Below are 21963 nucleotides of genomic sequence, written 5' to 3' on the forward strand. Positions count from 1 at the left end.
AATTCAAAATTAATTGCGTATAAAAAGAATAAATGAAGAAAATGTTATAAATTAGTAAAATAAGAAAATTAACCGATTTGACTAAAGTCACTGTGAGGCAGGTAAACTAAGCAACACTGCATGCCTTTGTTATGGTAACATCATGTTTTGGGGCAGCTTTGCCTGCAAAAAGTGTGTAAAATAATGAGAAAAAGACACTACCTCATAATTCTTGAACTGTTTCCCATCTCAGCAGCTATAGTTGAAACTAGGACACATTTGAATGTATCACTTAGGTAATGTTCTCTAACTGGCATTATAACTTTAGGGGATAAAAAAAAAAACAATCCTTAAGTTTCTGGAATAATCAACTGTTCGTGGAAATGTGCACATGCCATTAAAAAATCTGCTAAACTGTACTAAATTCTGTCTAAACGAATAGTCCAATATGCAAGCATTATAACTGAATACACTGTATAACTCCTTTGTGTATGTTCAAGGTTTCCCTCACAAAGGCCCAGCTAAACGGATATTAGTTAAGGTGTGAATTTCAGCTTGGAAGAGTTGAATTACTTTACTTTACTTCATCTTTTTAATTGCTTTCTGTTTTTTTCTTAAGGAGTTCAAAAACATACACAAGGGCAAACTTATATAGACTTATTAGCTATAATATGTTTAAACAAAGTTCTCACCAGAACTTTAGTTACATATCAGCGTAACACAATGTTTCGCTTAAACTGTTGAATTTTATTGACTTCACTAAATCAAATGCAATTATAACTGATGACAGAGATTTCACCGATCAATAATATGAAAGGGTACATCCACTAATCATGACAAGGTAAGAATATTTTTTCCCACTGCAGTGCTTCTCTTCAGATGGCAATGATCACATTGAAATGAAAAAGGCACTTTAATTAGAGTTGCATAGTGTATCAACTACTGTAGGTTCAACATCAGGATAAACATATTCAGTCTGTGCTTAAATCTAACTCTTTGGCAGATTTGAATGAATTCATTCAAATGAATCAGCATTGTCTGTTGTATTGACAAAACATGAAACAGACACATTTGGGGATGAAGAAGAGGGAACAAGCCTAAAAAATATCCTACAGACAGATGTCCATCAGTAAAAGATAAGAAGAAAAAGGCTCCAGTATTAATTTTCTAGCTCATCCTTAAATGTCAGGTTCATTAAATAACTCACAAAACAGAAAATCTTTTCGTTGGCAATAAATCAGCATCATGCACATCTTGATTGTTAGATCGGGATAGTTTATTTGTAACAGGTACAGTTATGTACTCTAAATGTGTAGTAGGACCTGCAGCCAAAAAAAAAAAAAAAGGAGACCAGTAGATTGAATTTGTTTAAATAAATTCAAGTTTCTGTTTTTTCTGGCCTGCACTAATGATTGTTATAAATATGACATAGCTTTTGAAGTTATGTTTCATTAATGAAACATCATTAATCATGTCTGAATTTTTGCTATCATAGCATTTTATTTAACAGATACCTAGCATATCAATCTATTTGATCAGGTATTGAGGTGAATATTATAAATTGCAGCCGAGAACCAGAGGTTTTTAAGTATGGAGCTTTCTGAAAGTTTTAAAACATATTGGACTTTGTAAAGATGTTGAATTAAAAGTTCAAATTAGGAGTGATTAAGTTTTAATTGCAGGTTAGAAAACAGGTCCTAAAAGAAACAACTTTTGAATAGTCAGCTTGTTTATTTGAATAGAAACAGAAATCACTTTTTGTTGTTTTGTTTTTTTTATATTCTAATCTTTCTGAACAAGTTAAAGGTAATTGCTTCATGTTTAAGTCCTCTTGACCAGTATGTGGCACTCTTGCTTAGTCCCGTTTGCCAGCCCGTTGCAAGGTCCACTAATGTTTATGATAATCCATGTAAAACAAATATTAATTCGAAAACATAATCTAAAAATTGTCCATTTTCAATAACATCTTTAAATTAGTATTGATCCAGTGAAACAATGATTTACTTTCATGGTAACATTTTAGCAATTATTACGTAACAAAATTAAAGGTTTGTTGATTGATGACAAAGTGAAATTTTTGTTTCTCATTGCTTCCAATCTAGCATGGCGTCTGAGCCCCTTTGATTCCATAGGCTGCCACCAAAGCTCAAAAGTTTAACTAATGTTCATCCTTGTGTTTTTTTTTTGTTTTTTTTTTGTTGTTGTTTGTTTATTTGCTATTTTTAGGCTTAATCTGAAACATTTTACACAGAGAACTCACCTCTATTACAATCTTGCAATGCCTTATCTCCATCTCATGTGACTTCAACCTACCATTCCTAATGGTGCAGAATACATTTGTTTTGACTTTGATAATGTAATCAGAACAAAATATTTACATGTTTTGGACCTGTCAAAATTTATAAAACATGTAAATGAACACTCAATAATCTCATTCATCACTACTGTATACATTCTGTATATATTTTCTTTGAAAAATGATAATATATACTGGCAAAGGACTGGCAGCCTGAGTGGTGATTCCTTTCAATGAGAAGGAGGAGTGGGAGAGTCTCTGCAAAGACTGCTTCCCCGCGACCCAGTCCTGCAAAAGAGCAGGTATACACTGTAGGATATTTTCATACTCTGCTAAAGCTCAAACTGTACAACAAAACTGTTGGGTTTAAAAGAACACAGCTCACCATATCTGTTTTTACCCTGTATGGCCCAATGCTCTGATGCGATCTGACTGCTCACACCGTACGTCAATAAACCACAGGTCAGACTCAGCCCCATAGAGAGATTACACTGGTCAGTCTAATCCATCCGGAAGTAAAGTCAGAGAAAGTTGAGGCAAAATGGCTCATAGAAGATGCTCGTACCTGTACTTCAACAGGAAGATGCCCTTATTATCTCCTTACAAGGGCAGACTGAATAGTAAACATGTTTTATTTTCATCTGACCATATGATTCCCGATCGGGATTTGGTTGTGAGAGGCTAATTGCCCCTCCTAACCCCTTGTATACCACATGACACAGAACGTAGGATGAGGCTGAAACTCTGCCCAGTCCAAAAAATTTTCACAACTGAAAAACCGGTCCAAAAAAGGGCAAAAAAATCTTACAATGTATGCCCAGCTTAAAAAGAAGATGACAAGTATGAGCATGAATACGAGTATGAGGGAAGGCCTGTTGAAGAATATAAATAACACAAAGGGTGTAATCTATTTGCTCATTGAGTCTGCCTATGGTATTGTTTCACTTTTTTGGAAGAATAATACTAAAGTCGTAATTTTTATTTTTTATTTTGACATACCTCAAAGCAATAAAAAATAGTCCATTAACAATCAGACACCAGAGGTAAAAAAACAAATATAAAAAAAAAAAGAAGGCAGACAGAGAGAACCAACATGCATTTTAATCGCTATTAAAGCTATTTTCTTATTCAGCAAAGAGTTTATACCTCAAAACATTATAATCATTAGGCTGGAAATTGGGCTTTACTTACTAAGAGATCCAGTTTATGTACTCTGTTTATGCACTTTTATAAAAATGTATTCCTTGTTAGATAGCGGTGCCCTATTTTCACTTGTGTAAGCCACTGCAGGGTTGGAGGCAGCTTCACTCTCAGCAGTGCTTTTAAAGAAAAGGTGAAGTGGAGTGTGTTTATGTCAGACATGATTTTTGGTGCAATATCAAGATGTCTCTATATCCTCCCTACCCAGTTACAACTAAATCATAGGATTATCATAGATTTAACAGTCTAAGGGTTGACTGAGTGTAAAGAATATTGTCTTGTGTCATTTATAACCGAATTATGTAATCGCTTGCACCACTGATGGAGATTGTTGATTAATACCTGCAACACCTTGGAAAAAACACTTGAATCTGATGTAAACATGACGTTACTCTTTTTTTTTTAAAACAAACTGCTTTCTAGTGCGCCGATCTGTAAATAACATTCATACCTTCAGTAAAGAAGAAATAACTATAATATCTGCCACTGCTGACTGGTGAGAAAAATAAAATATGCAGTAAATAATTCATCAAATGTCCAAATGTGCATGAACAGAACATATTTTTGTGTAGTGTGGGCAAATGTAAACACCCAACTGATTGTGCAAAAGGCTTTGGGGAAAAAATGAAATCAGGAATCTTATTAATCACCCCTGTATTGTGACAGGTAATACCTCTTATTGCCTAGCAACCCGAGTCCTCCAGGGCAACAGTCGGAATGATGAGATTTACAATGGGATCTCTTCTCCAAAGTTATGGGAATGTCCATTGTGCTACTGCAGACACTTCACGCACACACATGCAATGTTCTTTTGTACTGTTCAGCTGCTTATGTTTTTTTTTTTCAGATATCAATTATTCAAACAAATACTATACATGGGATGCTAAATAAAGCAAACACCTCATGAATCTTTTCTCTGCTTCTTTTTTTTTTTTTGCAGACTCAGTAACTCGGTAGCACTTGTGTTATCTTACCTTAAACAGGCGCAGTATATTGGCCACCATGATGGAAACAGAGCTTGATGAGGCTCCAATGACACCCACTACCCTCTCAGGTTTGGTGATAATTGGCGCCCCCCCTCCAAGACATTTGACATCTGTCCCATCTTTCTCAATCAGAGCCTGGACGAAAGTGAGTGACTGCTCCAAGGCATGAGTATCTCTAGAACAGGTGTCCAGGATTCTTGCTCCCAGTGTGATGTTTGGCAGGAGGTTATTATCATTATTTATACGGTCAAGGGCAAAGAGCATGGCTTCAAGTCGGTGAATGCCCTTCTCCTTCTTAAGCTCCCCACAGGGTTTGCCATCGTGGCCCCTGGCATGCACCGGGAATAGCCCACCTAAGGAGATATCTCCATCAATGCGGATGGAGTTCAAGTGCGTTTGTCCTGGCCCCTTGGGTTTTGCAGCCTGAGAGACATTGAGGAAGCTGTACAGAAGAAGCAGTAGCAGCAGCAGAATGTGGATGTTTCTCTGACAGCCATTCCGATTAGGTTTAGACGTTGGAGGATAAAACATGATCACTGTCCGAGCACACATCCACACCAGCAGTCAGGAAAAATCAATAGCCAGGTATTATTTTATGATGGCCAGAGGTTTAACTGCAATGCCTCTTGAAACAGGTTTCACAAAAAGGCATTTCTCTCGTGTCTATCTGCTTTCACAGGCATTCAATTAGAGTAGAATATAAGCCTTACTCTTTCTCAGAATGTAGTCCTGTTTCTATCTTTTCTTTTACTCACTCCATCCTCTGACCACTGTTGTGGGCAGCTGTTTTTGTGTTCCCTGTTATTCTTTGGAGTTCCTTCACTTGGGGCATTAGGAAGAACAAAGGTGAACGATAAGCTTTCTTCCTCCTCTGTCTCTCCCTCCCTGTCTTTGTGTCTCTTTCCTCTCCACCTCAATCAGAAGTTTTTAATCTCCCCCATTCCCCTGGGCAGGGATTTGGTGTATGTCAGAGCCCCCGGGCTGTCTCAGGTCCACAGGCTTCAGAGCAAATTCCTGAAAGATGAAAAAGAGAAGCGAAGTGAGACAGTGCTCAGAGAAAACAGAAAAGGGCAAAGGAATTTGAATTAGTACGAGCTCTTCAATTGTAGTTTTTTTACTTAACCTTTTAACAGCAGCATTACGAATAAGGAGAAGACAGTTGTGTTTGCAAAAAAATGTCTTTCTTTTTTGTATTTTTGTAGAATGTGCCTACATCCGAGATTCCGACCCCTTATACTTTATATCTAACAAGCAACCTTTTCAGAAGTTGCTTTCAGAATTCTGCAAAATTCTGTGACTCTTCTTTTTCTCTTCATTTTTACATCAAAGGAAGCAATGAGAAACATGACTTTTCTGTTCTTCCAGAAACAAAACCTGTGTTTTGAGCAGCAGCAGCACACTGTGTTAATATTTCTGCCTCAAAGCCTGAAAAATTATTTGTCATATTATGGGTTTAAAGAAAAGCTCAAAAGGTTTAAATAAACTACAATGAAGTTAACATCTCTGTGTGCAAAACATTACCTTGGGATGTCTGTGTATGGCAGCGGGAAAAGGAAATTACACTTATTATAATGTATGGGACTCATATGTGGTCTCCAAATCTCTCAGGCATTTCAAAATATTTGCCCCACAGTGAATAAGAATACAAGAAAAGAGCAAAGGTAGGCTGCTCTAAACCTCTTATGGTGTTATTAAAAATAAAAAGTAGCTTTCATTTCCAAAAGACCCCTGAAATTACTTATTTCCACACATTGATCTGCTTCCTACAAAAAAAAACAAAAAAAAAACAGCATTTACACAAAAATACACACCACTACTGTGCTGGTGTGGTAAATTGTTGTGTCTTCTGTTTTTATTTTGTTTAAACAGAGCAAATTATTATTCCTTAACCATCAGAATATTTACAAAAATGCATGTTAGGCAGTTGGTAATCTAATCTGCCCCGTACATAATTAAAAACTAAGGAATTCGACACATCAATCCCATAAAGACTTTTAAAGGATATGTCTGATATGTATTTGAACTCGCATTACAGATTATGCAGTAATCTAAATACAAGCAAGCTCACAGAGCTGGGATGGCTTTCAAAACACGATGAACAAAAGAGACATAGCCTGTAACTCTGTGGGATTACTGCCTCCAAATGTATAACATGTCAGTGAGGTATTTCCTACCCTGTTCTTACAATCTTTACATTGGCTGTCCAAATGAAATCAATGCTTTAAATACAAGTAGCATTTTTCCTCAGCATGTTTCTGTCTAAATCCAATACTGCAGACACTGAAAGATCGTTAAATTGTGCCTCTTTGCTCCTGACAATTGTGATGTTAGCAGAACAAGTTCAGATGTCAACAATATTTTCTGACAGCTGATTTATTCAGCCACTGCAACCCAAAAACCAATACAGTCTTAAAATGATCTCCTGTCTAGGCTAAGTTTGAACACAAGCTGCTTGGAAAACAGATGTTTTAGAGGAGTTCTTCATTAGCTCACTTCTCTTTTTTTTTTTCATGTGTTGCACCTTGGGTCTTAATTGTGGACAGTTTAACCTTGAATAATGTTGATAAACAATATCTCCCTCAAAAACAAATCTCTAAATATGTGTTAAAACTGAGGCTCACAGCAAAGCTACTTTTACAACCTTATGCCAATACATGATCTCATTTAGAATTGTTCATTTTATTTCTAACCACTATATAAGAGTGTCACATCCAATAACACTTTGGTTAACATTTTAAAGCATTTGAAGAAATAAATGTTGCTGCTGCTTTTATTTTTTCACTGTTTATGTTTGTTATTGATAGGTAGTTGATAATTATCATTGATGATGTGTGAAGTTTAGTACACCTTAATATTAGCTGCCTGTTGCCTGTCCGAACTGATGTTTTTCCCAAGAAGTTTAATTAATGAAGATGGTTCCTCTGTCTGGATATACAGTTATAATCTTCATTCTTTTCGTGGCAAATATTTGGAAATGGAATTAGAGCGGTGTCCTTTAGCTAAGAACAAAGTGTAATATTTTCATAAGGCTGGAGCCATGGATGTCTCCTCATCTGCTAACGTGTATGATGAAAAATGTGATGATGTGGCATATTGGAATTGTATAAAATACTTCTTTAACTGTTAATCATGGCCACTTCCCGAGAACTGAGCTCAGGAGTAATCAGCTGCCTTCTATAACTCTAAGCAACGTCTCTGATCTGAAAAATATTACAATTTCTATCAAAATCTTTTGTCATTTCTCATGGTTATTTAATACATATAAGTTATGAAGTGTTATTTAAAGAGTCTGTCCCGAGTGATTTATTTTCAGGTAAAAGAACCGGAGAGAGAAAGCGTCAAGGTGCAGACACAGAGCCTATCTTTAATAGTTTTGTTAGTTCTGTTCCTGGAGTGACTGACATCACCAGTAGGGGAGTGATGGCCTAGTGGTTAGGGCACAGCGCTTGTGCTCTGAGAAGGTTGCAAGTACACGTTTCGATCCTCACAGCCTCCACTCTGGGTTCCTGAGAAAAACCCTTAACCTCACACTGCTCCCCGATCGCCACACAATGGCAGCCCACTGCTCCCCAAGAGGATGGTTTAAATGCAGATGTAAATTTCTCCAATTAAGTTTAATCATCATCAGTCATCATCAATAAAAACTGAAGAAATTATTTAAATGTCACAAACAGAAGGAACTGTTGAATCTCTTAATGTTTGCATAATTATTGTGTTTGAATATGTTCTTTCCTTTAGCTTAGCACCTCAAATACAAAAGGAGTTGTATCTAAAATAGAAACCATAATGTACAGTAGTACTACTGATGCCATAAGCAGATTGATAGAATAAGTTAAAGAATAACATATAAATTCAATGTAGTTGAAGTTAGTTCAATTCAAATCTCTTTCCATATGTGGACATCAGCCTGGAAACTTTAAATAATACTTCAGGCAAGATATTTGGTTATCTCTTCAATTTCATTTTAAATGATAAATTAGCCTTAACACAAATTCAATCCAACTCAATTCAAAAATGTTAGTTGTGAAAGGTGCTGATAGTTGTAGACAGGAAGGATCTTCTGTATCGGTCAGTCTTGCACCAGATCTGTAGAAGCCTCTGACTGAAAACACTTTGTTGCTGTTTAAAACTTTTCTGAAGAGGATGTTCACTTTTGTCCATAATCTTCTCGACTTTATAAAGAATTCTTTGTTAAATTATGTCCAGAAGTTCTACATGAGTTCCTAGAACAGAGCAGACCATCTTTATTTTAAGTAATTTGCTCTGATATTGTTACCCCAGCAGATGATGGAGCAAGATATCACAATTTCCTCAATAGATATATAGATATAAGCTTCTTTAAGATGTATAATCTGCCCTGTCCCAGTTGTGTGTCTCCAGTTGTGTGTCTCCAGTCTAGTTGTCAAAGTGAATACTTCAGAACTCAGCTGCTCGTGTCATCACAAGAACCCTCTCCTTTCATCATATTTCCCCCTGTCCTTTACCAATTCCATTGGCTCCCAGTTCAATTCAGAATATAATTTAAAATCCTTCTATATAGTTTCAAAGTGATCCATAACCTTGCTCCTCCATTTCTGTCAGACCTCCTTCACATTGCTACCTCCTCCAGCTCACTTAGATCCTCCTCCTCCATCCACCTCACTGTACCCCCAGCTCGACTTGTCACCATGAGGAGCAGAGTCTTCAGCCGCTCTGCTCCCCAGCTCTGGAACTCACTTCCTCCCAACCTCCGCAGTATTGACTCTCTCCCGTTATTCAAAGCCAGACTCAAAACCCATCTGTTCCAGCTAACTTATTTGTGAATACACTGCTCTTGTTCCTATCCATAACTGTTTTTATGTTCCTGTATTAGTATTTTGTATTTTAATTTTTATTTTCTGTAAAGTGACCTTGAGTGTCCAGAAAGGCGCTGTTAAATAAAATGTTTAATTGTTATTATTAATACCAAGGTATTTATACTCCTCCACCACCTCAAATTCAACTTATTCCTGTTTCTTCTGAAATCTACAATAATCATATTCTGACATCCAGGATCAGAAGATTGTTTCGACATTATGCCACAAAGTGGTTCACCAACTACCTAAACTCAACATCTTTGATGCCCTCACCTGAGTCTTCTGGAATTTATCATAATGTAAGTCCGGCTGAATTGTGTAAATGCACTGGAGAAAGCAAAGAACATGATCCTCACAGAGCTGTCTGCCTTGTCTAAATGAATGTGGGTTTGTTGCAGCAGGTGTATGATGGCATCTTCAATTCAACTCCACAGCGATAGGCAAACTGCAGGAGGTGCTGACAGCTGCTTGTTTGTTTGTTGTTGAGGTAAACCAGTAGAAGTCTCTTTAGGACCTAAATGATGTGGGATGTCCACTGGTTTATTGTCCCTGAGGACTGTTGGCTGTGTTCTCTGGTACAGGAAAAAAGGCAGGGGGTCTTCCACATCACTGAACGGTATCCTGGGTCAGACTATGGTTAAAAAGGTGCTGTAGAATCCCACAGAATTGCTCTGCAAAGGCCTACAGGACTCTGGGGCTGACGCCATCTGGACCTGGTGACTTAATACGGTTCAGTCTCTACACTTGACTATTAGAGACAGACAGGTGAAAGGTGGAGCAAGCAGCACCCTCTTCTGATTTTGCTGACAACAAACTCATTGAAGCAAGAGAATTAAGAGCAGAGAGGGGCAGGATTGTCATGTGACTGTGGGCAAGAGAGAGGGATACTGAGCTTGTTCCTGAACTAACCCTGTTGGAGGATGTATTCAGTTAATATGCTCTGTCCAGACCTCCATCTGTCTGGTCATCCTTCTACTTGCAGACTGTGATCTTCGTCATCCCTGACCACATATCTTTGATATTGTTTTACTGGACTAGCTTTCCGGCCTCTTCCTGTATGCTTCCTTGCTTTCTTTTATCTTGACCTTAAAGGTATAGTGAACAATTTTCATGAATTTTGGAGAGAAAAAAAATGCACATGCACAAACCTGTACCTGCTCCTCAGAGGGAATGCCAATTAAAAGCGTGCGAAAGCATACACAAGCTAAGTTCTCCTCATGCACACTGTTTAAAGTTTGCTGCCTGCATCGTTCATACAAGCTTACTTTGCAAAGGAAGATTTGCAGTTTTTCTACTATGTAAGACTCAGCACCGGTAAGTGAAAATTGGGATGAGCACGTCGGACGGCCGTTTGTAAACATATCACCAGAATGACTGACAATTAGAAGGCTTCTGCATACTCCTCATTAATCCCCTGTCTCCCTTCTTAAAGACTTGTTTCTCTTGTTGAGCAGTTGCTTTTATATATATATATATATATATATATATATATATATATATATATATATATATATATATATATATATATATACAGGACTGTCTCAGAATATTAGAATATTGTGATAAAGTTCTTTATTTTCTGTAATGCAATTAAAAATCATGAAATGTCATACATTCTGGATTCATTACAAATCAAATGAAATATCGCAAGCCTTTTATTGTTTTAATATAGCTGATTATGGTGTACAGCTGAAGAAAACTAAAAAATCCTATCTCAAAATATTAGAATATTTCCTCAGACCAAGTAAAAAAAAAAAAATTATGACAACAAAACAAAATCAAACATTTGATAATGTCCATTAATGCACTCAGTACTTGGTTGGGAATCATTTTGCACAGATTACTGCATCGAGACAGTCCTGTATATATGCACACTGCTCAAAAAAATTAAAGGAACACTTTTAAAACACATCAGATTTCAATGGGGAAAAATCATGCTGTTTATTTATACTGATGGACTGGGTGATGTGTTAGGAACAAAAGGATGCCACATCATTTGATGGAAATGAAAATTATCAACCTACAGAGGGCTGAATTCAAAGACATCCCAAAAATTACAATGAAAAAATGATGCGGCAGGCTAGTCCATTTTTCTGAAATTTCATTGCAGCAACTTAAAAAGGTATTCAGTAATATGTATGGCCCCCACGTGCGTGTATGCATGCCTGACAATTTCGGGGCATGCTCCTAATGAGACGACGGATGGCATCCTGGGGTATCTCCTCCCAGATCTGGACCAGGGCATCACTGAGCTCCTGGACAGTCTGAGGTGCAACTTGCCGGTGTCAGATGGATCGAAACATAATGTCCCAGAGGTGTTCTATTGGATTTAGGTCAGGCGAGCGAGGGGGCTAATCAATGGTATCAATTCCTTCATCCTCCAGGAGCTGCCTGCATACTCTCGCTACGAGACTGGGCATTGTCGTGCACCAGGAGGAACCCAGGACCCACTGCACCAGCATAGGGTCTGACAATGAGGATTTCATCCCGATACCTAATGGAAATCAGGGTGCCGTTGTCTAGCCTTTATAGGTCTGTGCGTCCCTCCATGGATATGCCTTCCCAAACCATCACTGACCCACCACCAAACCGGTCATGCTGAACAATGTTACAGGCAGCACAACGTTCTCCACGGCTTTTGCAGACCCTTTCATGTCTGTCACCTGCCCTCATCTATGAAAAGCACAGGGTGCCAGTGGCGGACTTGCCAATTCCAGTGTTCTGTGGCAAATGCCAATCGAGCTCCACGGTGCCGGGCAGTGAGCACTGGGCCCAATAGAGGACGTCGGGCCCTCAGGCCACCCTCGTGAAGTCTGTTTCTGATTGTTTGGTCAGAAACATTCACACCAGTGGCCTGCTGGAGGTCATTTTGTTGGGCTCTGGCAGTGCTCCTTCTGCTCCTCCTTGCACAAAGGAGCAGATATGGGTCCTGCTGATGGGTTGTAGACCTTCTGCGGCCAGCTCTCCTGGAGTAACTGCCTGTCTCCTAGAATCTCCTTCATGCTCTTGAGATTGTGCTGGGAGACACAGGAAACCTTCTGGCAATGGCACGTATTGATGTGCTATCCTGGAGGAGGTGGACTAGCTGTGCAACCTCTGTAGGGTCCAGGTAGCGCCTCATGCTAACAGTAGTGACAGTGACCCTAGCCAAATGCAAAACTGGTGAAAAAGAGTCAGAAAAGATGAGAAGGGGAAAAAATGTCAGTGGCCTTCACCTGTAAAACCATTCCTGTTTTGATGGTCGTCTCGTTTTTGCCCCTCTAGTGCACCTGTTGTCAATTTCATTAACACCAAAGCAGCTGAAACTGATTAACAAACCTTAACAAACCTTAATGAACTTGATGATATACTCTGATTACAAAGTGTTCCTTTAATTTTTTTGGAGTTGTGAATATATATATACATATATATATATATGTATATATATATATATGTATATATATATATATATATATATATATATATATGCTGGAGTCCGAGATATCATCCTGCAGCCACGTTTTGGTAAAACACTTACTGCTGCATCGCTGATTTTCTGGCTGGGTCCTTACTAGGACTGGGAGGTATTTTAACTTGTTTCCTAAAGATCTCACATTTGTTTTGATGATTGGTGGAAAAATTGGCTGAAATTCCTCTCTCATCTTGGTCTGCATCTCCGGCGCTTCCTTTACAACTCGAGTGGTACTTGAGGAAGTAATTGATGTAGTATTTCCACTTTAGAGATCTTAATTAGCTGCTCTTGGATGTAAAAAATCCACTTGCTGTGGTTTCTGTGGTTATGCATTATAACAAGTATCCTAAAAGGAAAAGAAAAATCCTTCCAGTTTCACAGCAATCAAGAAAAAAGGAAACTCTGATACACAAATGGAGAAACTAATGTTCTAATAAAAATGAACATCAGAGCCAAGCTAGCAGAGCTACTCCAAAGTGCAGCAACCTTAAGAAGCACAATAGGTTAATAAATATCTGTGGGACATTACTTTGCAACCAACATGCATAAAGTTTATGCCAGTAGAAGCCCAAAGACCCAAGGTTACTAAAAAAGTTATTTATTTATTGTCATTAAATGCCTTGAATTAAATATCTAGTTCTGCTGCAGTGTTTTACTAAAAAACAAAACAGGAAACCAGCCTAAACATCAGGTAACCTCAAAGGATAAGAAATTAAGGGCTTAGATCGTCTATTTTTGTAAAAATTGTTCGACATCAGCCCTGTAATAAACTGGCGACCTGTCCAGGGTGTACCCCACCTCTAATACATAGACAGCTGGAGATAGGCACCAGCACCCCTTGCAACCCCGCTTGGGATAAGTGTGACGGAAAATGGATGGATGGATGATCGACATCATAAAATATTTTGTTGAATGTTAATCAAAGAAAAACTATCAAACTTGTAAATTCACTGAATCAAATTAAGTTTATCATTTACCCATAAACAAAATGGAAAGCATTTATTGTTCTATGCAATTCATATGGCATGAAATCAAAGTAAAAAGGGCATTTATACCCCAAAACCGATTTTCTTAAGCTTAAGGATGTCCATTTAATCTTTTAAACTGCAATAAATTTAAAGCTTTACTTTTTGACAGTTTTTACCACAATTCTTTCTTTGTCACCAATACAAAAAAACTTCTCGAAAGACATACAAAATATGTCATTACAAGCCACCTGTATATAGATGTCTGCAACCTGTTAAATTGCAGCATAATAATAAGCACTGAAGGAACAATCTTCGGCACACAGTGGCAGATTGGGGTTGTAGACATTGGTTTTCTAGCAGAGTGCATCAAGGGCTTGGATCAGCAATGGCTGAGATTCATTGAAAGCATATTGGAAGTGACAAGGTCCTTTGAATACACTCAACTATCTCCTACTGAGTGAGAAGTAATTTTTCAGGCTTGATTCTCTGCAGGCTGAGTTTAACTGCTGCAGAGCTGATGACAACTGGGAGGCCAGCCAGCTCACCTTAGTCCTATAACCAAATGCAAACTGTGCAGCGGTACATCTGACATTAAAGCAAACACTTAGATTAAAGGAGCCAGTGCTGCTGTGAACACTGCATGATGTAAATAGGATGAAAAACCCCAGCTGTGACAACTAAAAGTTTTAAACAAAAAAACGTTCTGCAAGACTGCAAAATCAAAGAAAAATGTAATCGAAGTTCATGACTGCGTAAAGAAGTGCTGGCGAAATGACAGTTCATAAGTCTTCTTTAGACTGAAAACATTTGTCAATCTCTGATATTATCCCAACCATGCAACAGAATGAAGTCACATAAATCTCAGACAACATAAAATACTTTGATGAGCCTGTTTTGCTGTATTCCTTACTGATAGTTTATGGTGTTCAATTTCAAAAGGTAATGCAAATAATTATTTATCACTGCATCATCTGTAGTCCTTCGATGTCCAAGGAAAAAATAATAATCTCAGAATCTCTCGTCATTCATCTGAAGCCTAGATATTTCATTGTAAATGAATCTCTGTGATTGGGACAGAAGCACCTTTCAGACTTTTATTCAATGTGGCAAGCAGTTAAGCACAAACTAAAATGAGAATATGATGTTGTAATCTTGGAGGTTTCCTATTATTATTTAGTTTTGTTTTGTTTTCTTGTTCTGCGCCTCACATGTGATTGTTCTATTCTGAAAAATATGAAGGACCACGTTTCAAATCTCCAACTTCAATTTTTATAATCATATATTTCCCCCTTCTTTTTAGCTTGCTTTAAACAGGAAAAATAAACACAAAAAAGAAAGGGAAAACATGCTGCGGCTGCAAAAAGACAAAATATATGTATGTTTAGAGATGACCCCTTAATAGCAAATCTCAATAAACATGCACATTGGCAGCAGCGAGAACAACAGAAAATGTTAAGCTACTGGAAAATGTCAAAGACAGCTGCAGGAAAACTGGAGATTCATAGCAGGAAAACAACCTTTCCCTCGGTGCAAAATTATATTTCGGAACATTCATTTATTTTAAAAGGCCATAAAAAACCTTTAGGCAAAGTAGTATCTATTACAACACAGCCTTACATCCTAAAGCTGCTTAAACTGCTCTAAATTATCATTATGCCCATAAACTGAAAATAAAGATCAGATACTGAAATCCAGACACATCAAAACGATGAAAGAGGATCTGGCGCTCTGACTGTGACTGTTAAATGATAGGTCCAGTTTCTTCTTTCAACTGAACAGTCATTAAAATATCAGTAAACTCTCATAGGTTTTTCCATAACAGAGTTCAGAGTGATGTGTAAGTATGATACTCCCAAAGGTTTTCTCAGAAGAAATTCATGTGATGATTGGTCATGTATTATCCCACAGCTCGAAATAACCTGGTACTAGTATTGGTGGAGGGGCCTTCTGTTTTTTTTTTTTTTTATATACAGGTATATAAACCAAAGTACTCGAATAATCCTAACTGCCACTTAAACAAGATCTCACTTGAGCTTGAATGTTTTCATTTTGTGTGAAAGGAAAACTTTGCACTCAAGTAGTATGAATATAATTTATTTCTTAATTGTGGTTATTAATTTGAAATGCAGCCTGGAATAAAAACCCACCATTTACCCACTCTTCATTGAAGCTATTCTTTTTTCACAGTCATCCTCACATCCACAAAGTGAATCCTTTTGCTCTTGGTCAGTTCACAATTTCTAACCCCTTTTTTGTTAACCAAAAATGACAGACCAAACAAGTTAAGCATTATTGAGATTTACAGCCTCAAAGCACATGGTAATTCTAGAGTTCTGCAGAGATCCACAACTGTGGTAGAAAGATGTGCTTCTGGTGGATTGACATCCATCAGAAGCACTCCAAAGGTCCATCCATTATGGGTAGATATATATATAAAAAAAACTGTTCTTCAAAGAAAGCCAGAAGTCCTCATATGGTAAATGCCATGAGGGGACACAGTAAACTAGGAAAAAGGAGCCCTGGTCTTTATTTGTCCTTGCAGTAATAGAATTAACATTTATAAACATATGCACACATAATAGGAGGTCTGTAAAGGTGAATTTCAGTATCTTGGCCAAGAAGCAGGAAACATTAAAGTAGTTGGAGGACATCTTTACCTTCTGAACTACAAAAAAGAGATGATCTGAAGACAAATATGAGATATCTGCGATAACATTTATCCAAGAAATTCTATGTTGCTGGAACCTTTTCAAGAATAAAATTGAACTATGAAAGAAGCTAATAGTTGAATGGCACATTGTGTAGCTTATCCCATCAGTCACATTCTCAGGCTTTCTCTTGACAGCTTCTTAAAGTAGTCAGACTCATTTTCTCTGACAACTCGCACTTTTTAGACAGTTTTGAGTTCATCATCTTTTTGGGTTGGTTGACAGATTCTGTGCCAGATTCTATTCTCTCCGCAACTAAAGAAGCTCAGAGGCTTGACAGTGTCTCTATTGGGAGAGGAGTTGATTTACTAAGTTGCAAGTTTAGTTCCAGCTTCATCTTGTCAAATATTGAAGTGCCCCTTGGCAGGACACCTGAATCCAAGTTGCATACCGATCTTTATTTTGATGTGTGAAGGTCTGCTGATGTAACCAGTGCCATATAAATTTCATATATTTAGCATTTACCCTTTTTGTCCAGAATCACTACTCAAATCAAGCTGAAAAAATGCAAATGACAAAAATATTAGCAAAAAAGTACTTGTCGCTTAAAAAAACAGCAAGTCTTTTGTTTGAAAATATTTTTGTTTTTAAAAGAGAGGATACTCTACAAGACATGCGGAGCACTTTTAGCAAACATGAGAGGAGACGTGACTGAACTTCATTTGCATGAGGAGTTCCAAAAGCTAGTGTTAGTGAAACCGAAGTTTCACTTTTTGTCTTTTGACTTTTTGTCTTTTCAGGCATACCAGTTTCCTTAATTTAATTTGACTAAATCCAAATTTCACAGTTTCCATCAAGAGGACGGAGAAGTGGAATGGGTAACAAGTATTATGGTCAAATGTAATAAGGCTACAGGATGTGGTCTTCAAATTACAGATCCAATGCATAATCCAATAATATCTGATTACTCTACTTTGAAATAAAGTCAGAGAGAAATTCCCTTGTTTGCTCATGCGCAATGCGTGAAGTGGACTTAAATCGGCTCATAGATGCTCATTCCTCTGCTTTAACAGCAGGATACACTCACGATCACCTTACAAGGGCAGATGGAAAATGGAAAAAGATGGAAAGCTTGATTATTATCAGATTTTATGATTCCTAATAAGTAGGTGGTCATGAGAGGCAGGATGTTCCGTGAAACTGAAACTCAGCCCAATACCAAAATTCCCGCTCGACTAAAAAAGAAAATGCAGCTGTGCAAAACGCAGTCAGTATCACTCCAATACTAAACAGAATATTCCATTTCAAAACATGTGAATAAATAAATACAAAACATTATAAAGGTTAACACCAATGTCACATTCAGTCTATTAGGGTTTACTAGAAGAATTACAGTAGTAAAGTGTGAATCAAAACTATTTTGCCTTTAAGCAAGAGTTTATCTCTGTGACCACCTCTTTTAAGGACAGACACCACCTTTATGCCTTCAAATTTCAAGGAGCAAATATCATGAGCAACTGTCATAAAAAGTCTAACAACAGGAGATCTTTCATCTTTATAGAAATATACATTTTTGGTTTACAAATCTCTCAAATCTCTCTTTCTCTTTAAATTTTAGCTATACAAACCAGATGAGACGGCCATTTCAAGAAATATAAAACATATTTAGTCATGCAGATGATTCTTTATGGAAAAAAAAAAAAAGAGGGACCTTTTGTCGGTATGAGGATTTAGGGACACATTATCTTTAATCAAAGCACTACAATGAGCTCACCTAGAGCAGGGAAATTACCATCTGTTCAGGAAAAATGGCCGTCCTACCCTAAATAGAAAGTACCGTAGATGCTCTGAGCAGTTCTACCGCACTCTGCACTACACAGGGTTTTGGAATTTAAAAAGGTGATATTAGTTAGGTAAATAAACTCAGCATCCAGTCAGCATCTAATCGACTCAATCTGCTTTAGTTAAGCGAAAGCAGGAGCATAAAAGAAGTCCCTATCAATGGATTCCTGTGTAAATTCTCAGTCATCTGGGTCATAGCAAATGGTCCTCATCAATGCAACACAGATTACCAGACTCACCATGGCAACGACAGGACAGAAGTCTTAAAGTGCTTATTTTACAGGCACGTAACTAGACACGTTGATGAAAGTATATGCAGCCTATCCACTAAAAGAAATTTTCTTGGTGGATGGTATAGATCCATGCAAATGGTTTAAGAATCACTTTTACATATTAATGTGCAAATTAACTAAATATTAATGGTAAACCCTATCTATATACCTTAATGTAATTACCTCAGTTACTGTTGAATAATCAAATTATACAGCTCGGATTGTGGCGCAGTTTGTAGCATTGCTGCTTGTGATAAAAAGGTCCTGGGTTCAGTCCCAGCCTAGGGTGTATTTGCATTGAGAACCTTTATAGCATTGAAATGTAAAGTATGCTCTACCGAATTTCTCTCAGAGTTTTAGTAATATTAAAATTAAATGCATTTTATCAACAATATCTGAGCAAATTTACTTTGAAAAAAGTGTCAATTTATTATATTTTCTGGGTAAATTCTATAGGTTTGATTGTTACAGAGTCACCCTGATGCAAGAGAGAGAGAGAGCGTTTGGCAGAAAATTGCAGACCAATTAAATGTGTAAATATTTGACAAAGAATCAAAGTTGTATGATCCACATTACAGTATTAAACATCTGAGAGAAAAGTGCATTTTTTATGTTCAAAGGATATGAAAGCAAGTATAAAAACACAATCAGTTAAGGTCCAATTCTAGGCTATTACATTTAACCTTAACAAGTGAAGCATCCATAGGCTATATTCAATATACAATCATTAATAAAATTATTGATAAAAATTATGCAAAGCAGGCAAACTTTACAGTGCTTATTCATAATATACACATAATAGTACAGGAAAATATCCCCATGTATATCTGATGAGTGCTTGTTAAAAATCTTAAAATCAGATCTTTTGTTAAAGCAAAATTTTAAGAAGAGACAATCGTCCAAAAATATTAAGACATCTAATAAGGCATGAAAAACTTTACCCCGTCACTGACTATGGATTTACTGTACACTTACCCTGTTTTCCATGTTGACCCTGGTAGAAAAGGAGTCTAACATTCAGCTCTAGCTTAATCTCCCAGATTGTTTGGCCTACTTATTGTTCTTAAAGCTGTAGTCTATGGCCTGTGGTCTATGGCCACCTAACATTAGTACAGACTAATTATTAAACAACATATTTTACCTATACCTTGCTGATATTGGTGGTGCTAAAAGGAGATGCTGCTGAACATATATGGATTGTATCCTATACTATTATAACAAAGCCTTTCTGTCTTCTCTTTAACTCAATTTAAGTAATACCATTGAGTCTATTGAGTTGAGTCTTCATACATCCCATATCTTCTGTATCCTGAATTTCTAAAATAGACATCACCAAGGGCTTCTTATCCAATTAAAGGCAAACTTATATAAGGGTCAGAGGTATGTTATGTTAGAGATGATAGAAAATAAAAAGCATTATTTTCTTTTTTTTTTATTGAAGAAGATCTGCCCTTGTACCTATGGTGATATATTGATTTATATATATATATATATATTAAAAAAAAGAAACTTGACCAGTCGAAAAAACGTGAGTTATTCTTTGTTACATTATTAGTATTCTGTTTCTTACCATTTGATTAAATAACAAAAATGTTATTTACCTGTCCAACAAAGAGTCTTTTTTAAACCAACAATGATATGTATATTTCTGTGTCTAGATTTCTTTTTTTATGTTTTTTTTGTCTCTTCATCCATATTTAGCTGCAGAGACAGTCTTACTAAATAGTTTTTGGTTTCTCTACAATAAGTACAACGTCTTTGCAAGAGGTGTCTTTGAAATTATATTGCATGAACCAAATCTTCTTCAGGGAAGCTACAAGCACCTTTGGAACCTTTGTGTAGCTCAAAAATGTATATACTGGTAATGTATCAGCTCTGTACACTACACACTTCACCACCCATTTGTTTTGAATGAGGCAGCATGAAGCTAATTTCTTTTGCAGTTTCTCTGTAAAGGTATACTTGCAGCTTTGACATGTTTTAACAGCAGCACTGCCCTGCTGTTCTACATGGCAGCAAATCAGGAATAATGTCCCACAAATAGAAGGTTGTCATATTCTCTGGATCAAACCAATCAATTTAGGCACATACCTATTGGTAACAAATTATGAAACCCAAGAGCATGGCAGTGGACAGAGTGGAAGAACATGCCACCAGTTAAGGAGGTATACAGACAAAATGCAAAAAGTAGAGATGTCTAGACAAGTACTTCTCCACCAAACCTATCTCGACCTTACCACCCTTTTCCTTTGTGGCCATTTACATGAAGTCTAAGCCTGATTTTAATGTAACTTTCTTCACACTGAACATAACTTTTTTTTTTCACAAAATCTTTTCCTTACCTTCACTATAAACATTTTATTTGGTTCTCCACCAACTCATGTTTAAAGTTTGGATGTGATCTTTGGCAGCATTTGATTTCTTCAAACACTCATCAACATCACCTGGTTAACCTATAATATTAGCTGCCTCTGCTGGTCTCTCTATATTATTGTAATCCTAGTCCACACTGTCACATCTTGACTGGATTCTTGCAGCTCTCTTTATTTATGCTTTCTCCAGTGAACCCCAGTTGGTCTAGCACACTGCTACCCTTGTCATGTCCAAACCACCACCTACAAGTCACATTTCATTTGTACTTCAATACCCTCTGAAAGCTATACATTTAAGGCCATCCATCACCTCAGTACTTCATATCTGTCCAACCTCCTTCACATTAACGCCTTTCTTGGTCTCTTAGGTCACGCTCCTCTCTCAGCTTCATTGTGCCTCCTTCTTGTCTGACCACTATGGGATTATGGGCATTTAGCCAGTCTGCTTCTTGCCTCTGTAATTCCCTTTCTCCTGACATTAGAAACACTGACACTGAGTCTCTTTTAAAATTCTGGCAAAAAAAAAAATTTATAAAAAATCTGTTTTATATTATACTTATGTTATTGGCCAAGGGAACTGTGTTTTTTTTTTTTTTTTTTTTTTTTATCTAGAGCCTGTTTCAATGTTTTTCATTTGACTCATATGTAAAATTTATAGATGTTAAAGTTTTTTTTTTACATGACCAAAAATAAATCTAGATATATCCATGCATGACTGCCATGCTGTGCTAATGCATATAGCAATGCTTGCATGAGTGGACCTCAAACTATTTAAACTCCACTGTTTTTTTTTTTTGTTGTTTTTCAAATGTTGACCATGGTCATCAATTAAGGTTTCACAACTCTCTTACCTATATGCCTCTGAGCTGTTCTACATGTCATTGCAAGCCTGTATATTTTATAATATGATCCAGGCTGCAAAGAGAATGTCAGTGATGGAAGAACAGTGAGAACAGAAAACGAATATGTTTATAGCTATAAATACTGTTTAGGATTTTTGATAAGCTTTTAGTTAAATTTGACTAAGGCAAGTCATTCGAGTTCTGAAATAATTTCAGAAAATGTGAATGCAGGTATTTATTTTAGTGCAATAATATCAGTGAAAGAAAATTGT

General features: G+C 36.9%; 1 protein-coding gene across 2 annotated transcripts in view; it reads right to left on the minus strand.

The window, feature by feature from the left end:
* The window catches only part of grm4 (glutamate receptor, metabotropic 4), a 228651-nt gene that overhangs the window by 161150 nt on the left and 45538 nt on the right, over positions 1-21963 (minus strand). For both annotated transcript variants that reach the window (XR_001481423.1, XM_015381787.1), the window contains exon 2: positions 4450-5475. Coding sequence is in view for 1 of the 2 variants with exons in the window: in XM_015381787.1 (XP_015237273.1) it covers positions 4450-5013 (564 nt within the window). In the remaining variant the exon portion in view is untranslated. The remainder of the gene's footprint in view (positions 1-4449; positions 5476-21963) is intronic.

This window comes from Cyprinodon variegatus, unplaced genomic scaffold, assembly GCF_000732505.1.
Source record: "Cyprinodon variegatus isolate N-32 unplaced genomic scaffold, C_variegatus-1.0 Scaffold241, whole genome shotgun sequence".
Classification (NCBI taxonomy): domain Eukaryota; kingdom Metazoa; phylum Chordata; class Actinopteri; order Cyprinodontiformes; family Cyprinodontidae; genus Cyprinodon; species Cyprinodon variegatus.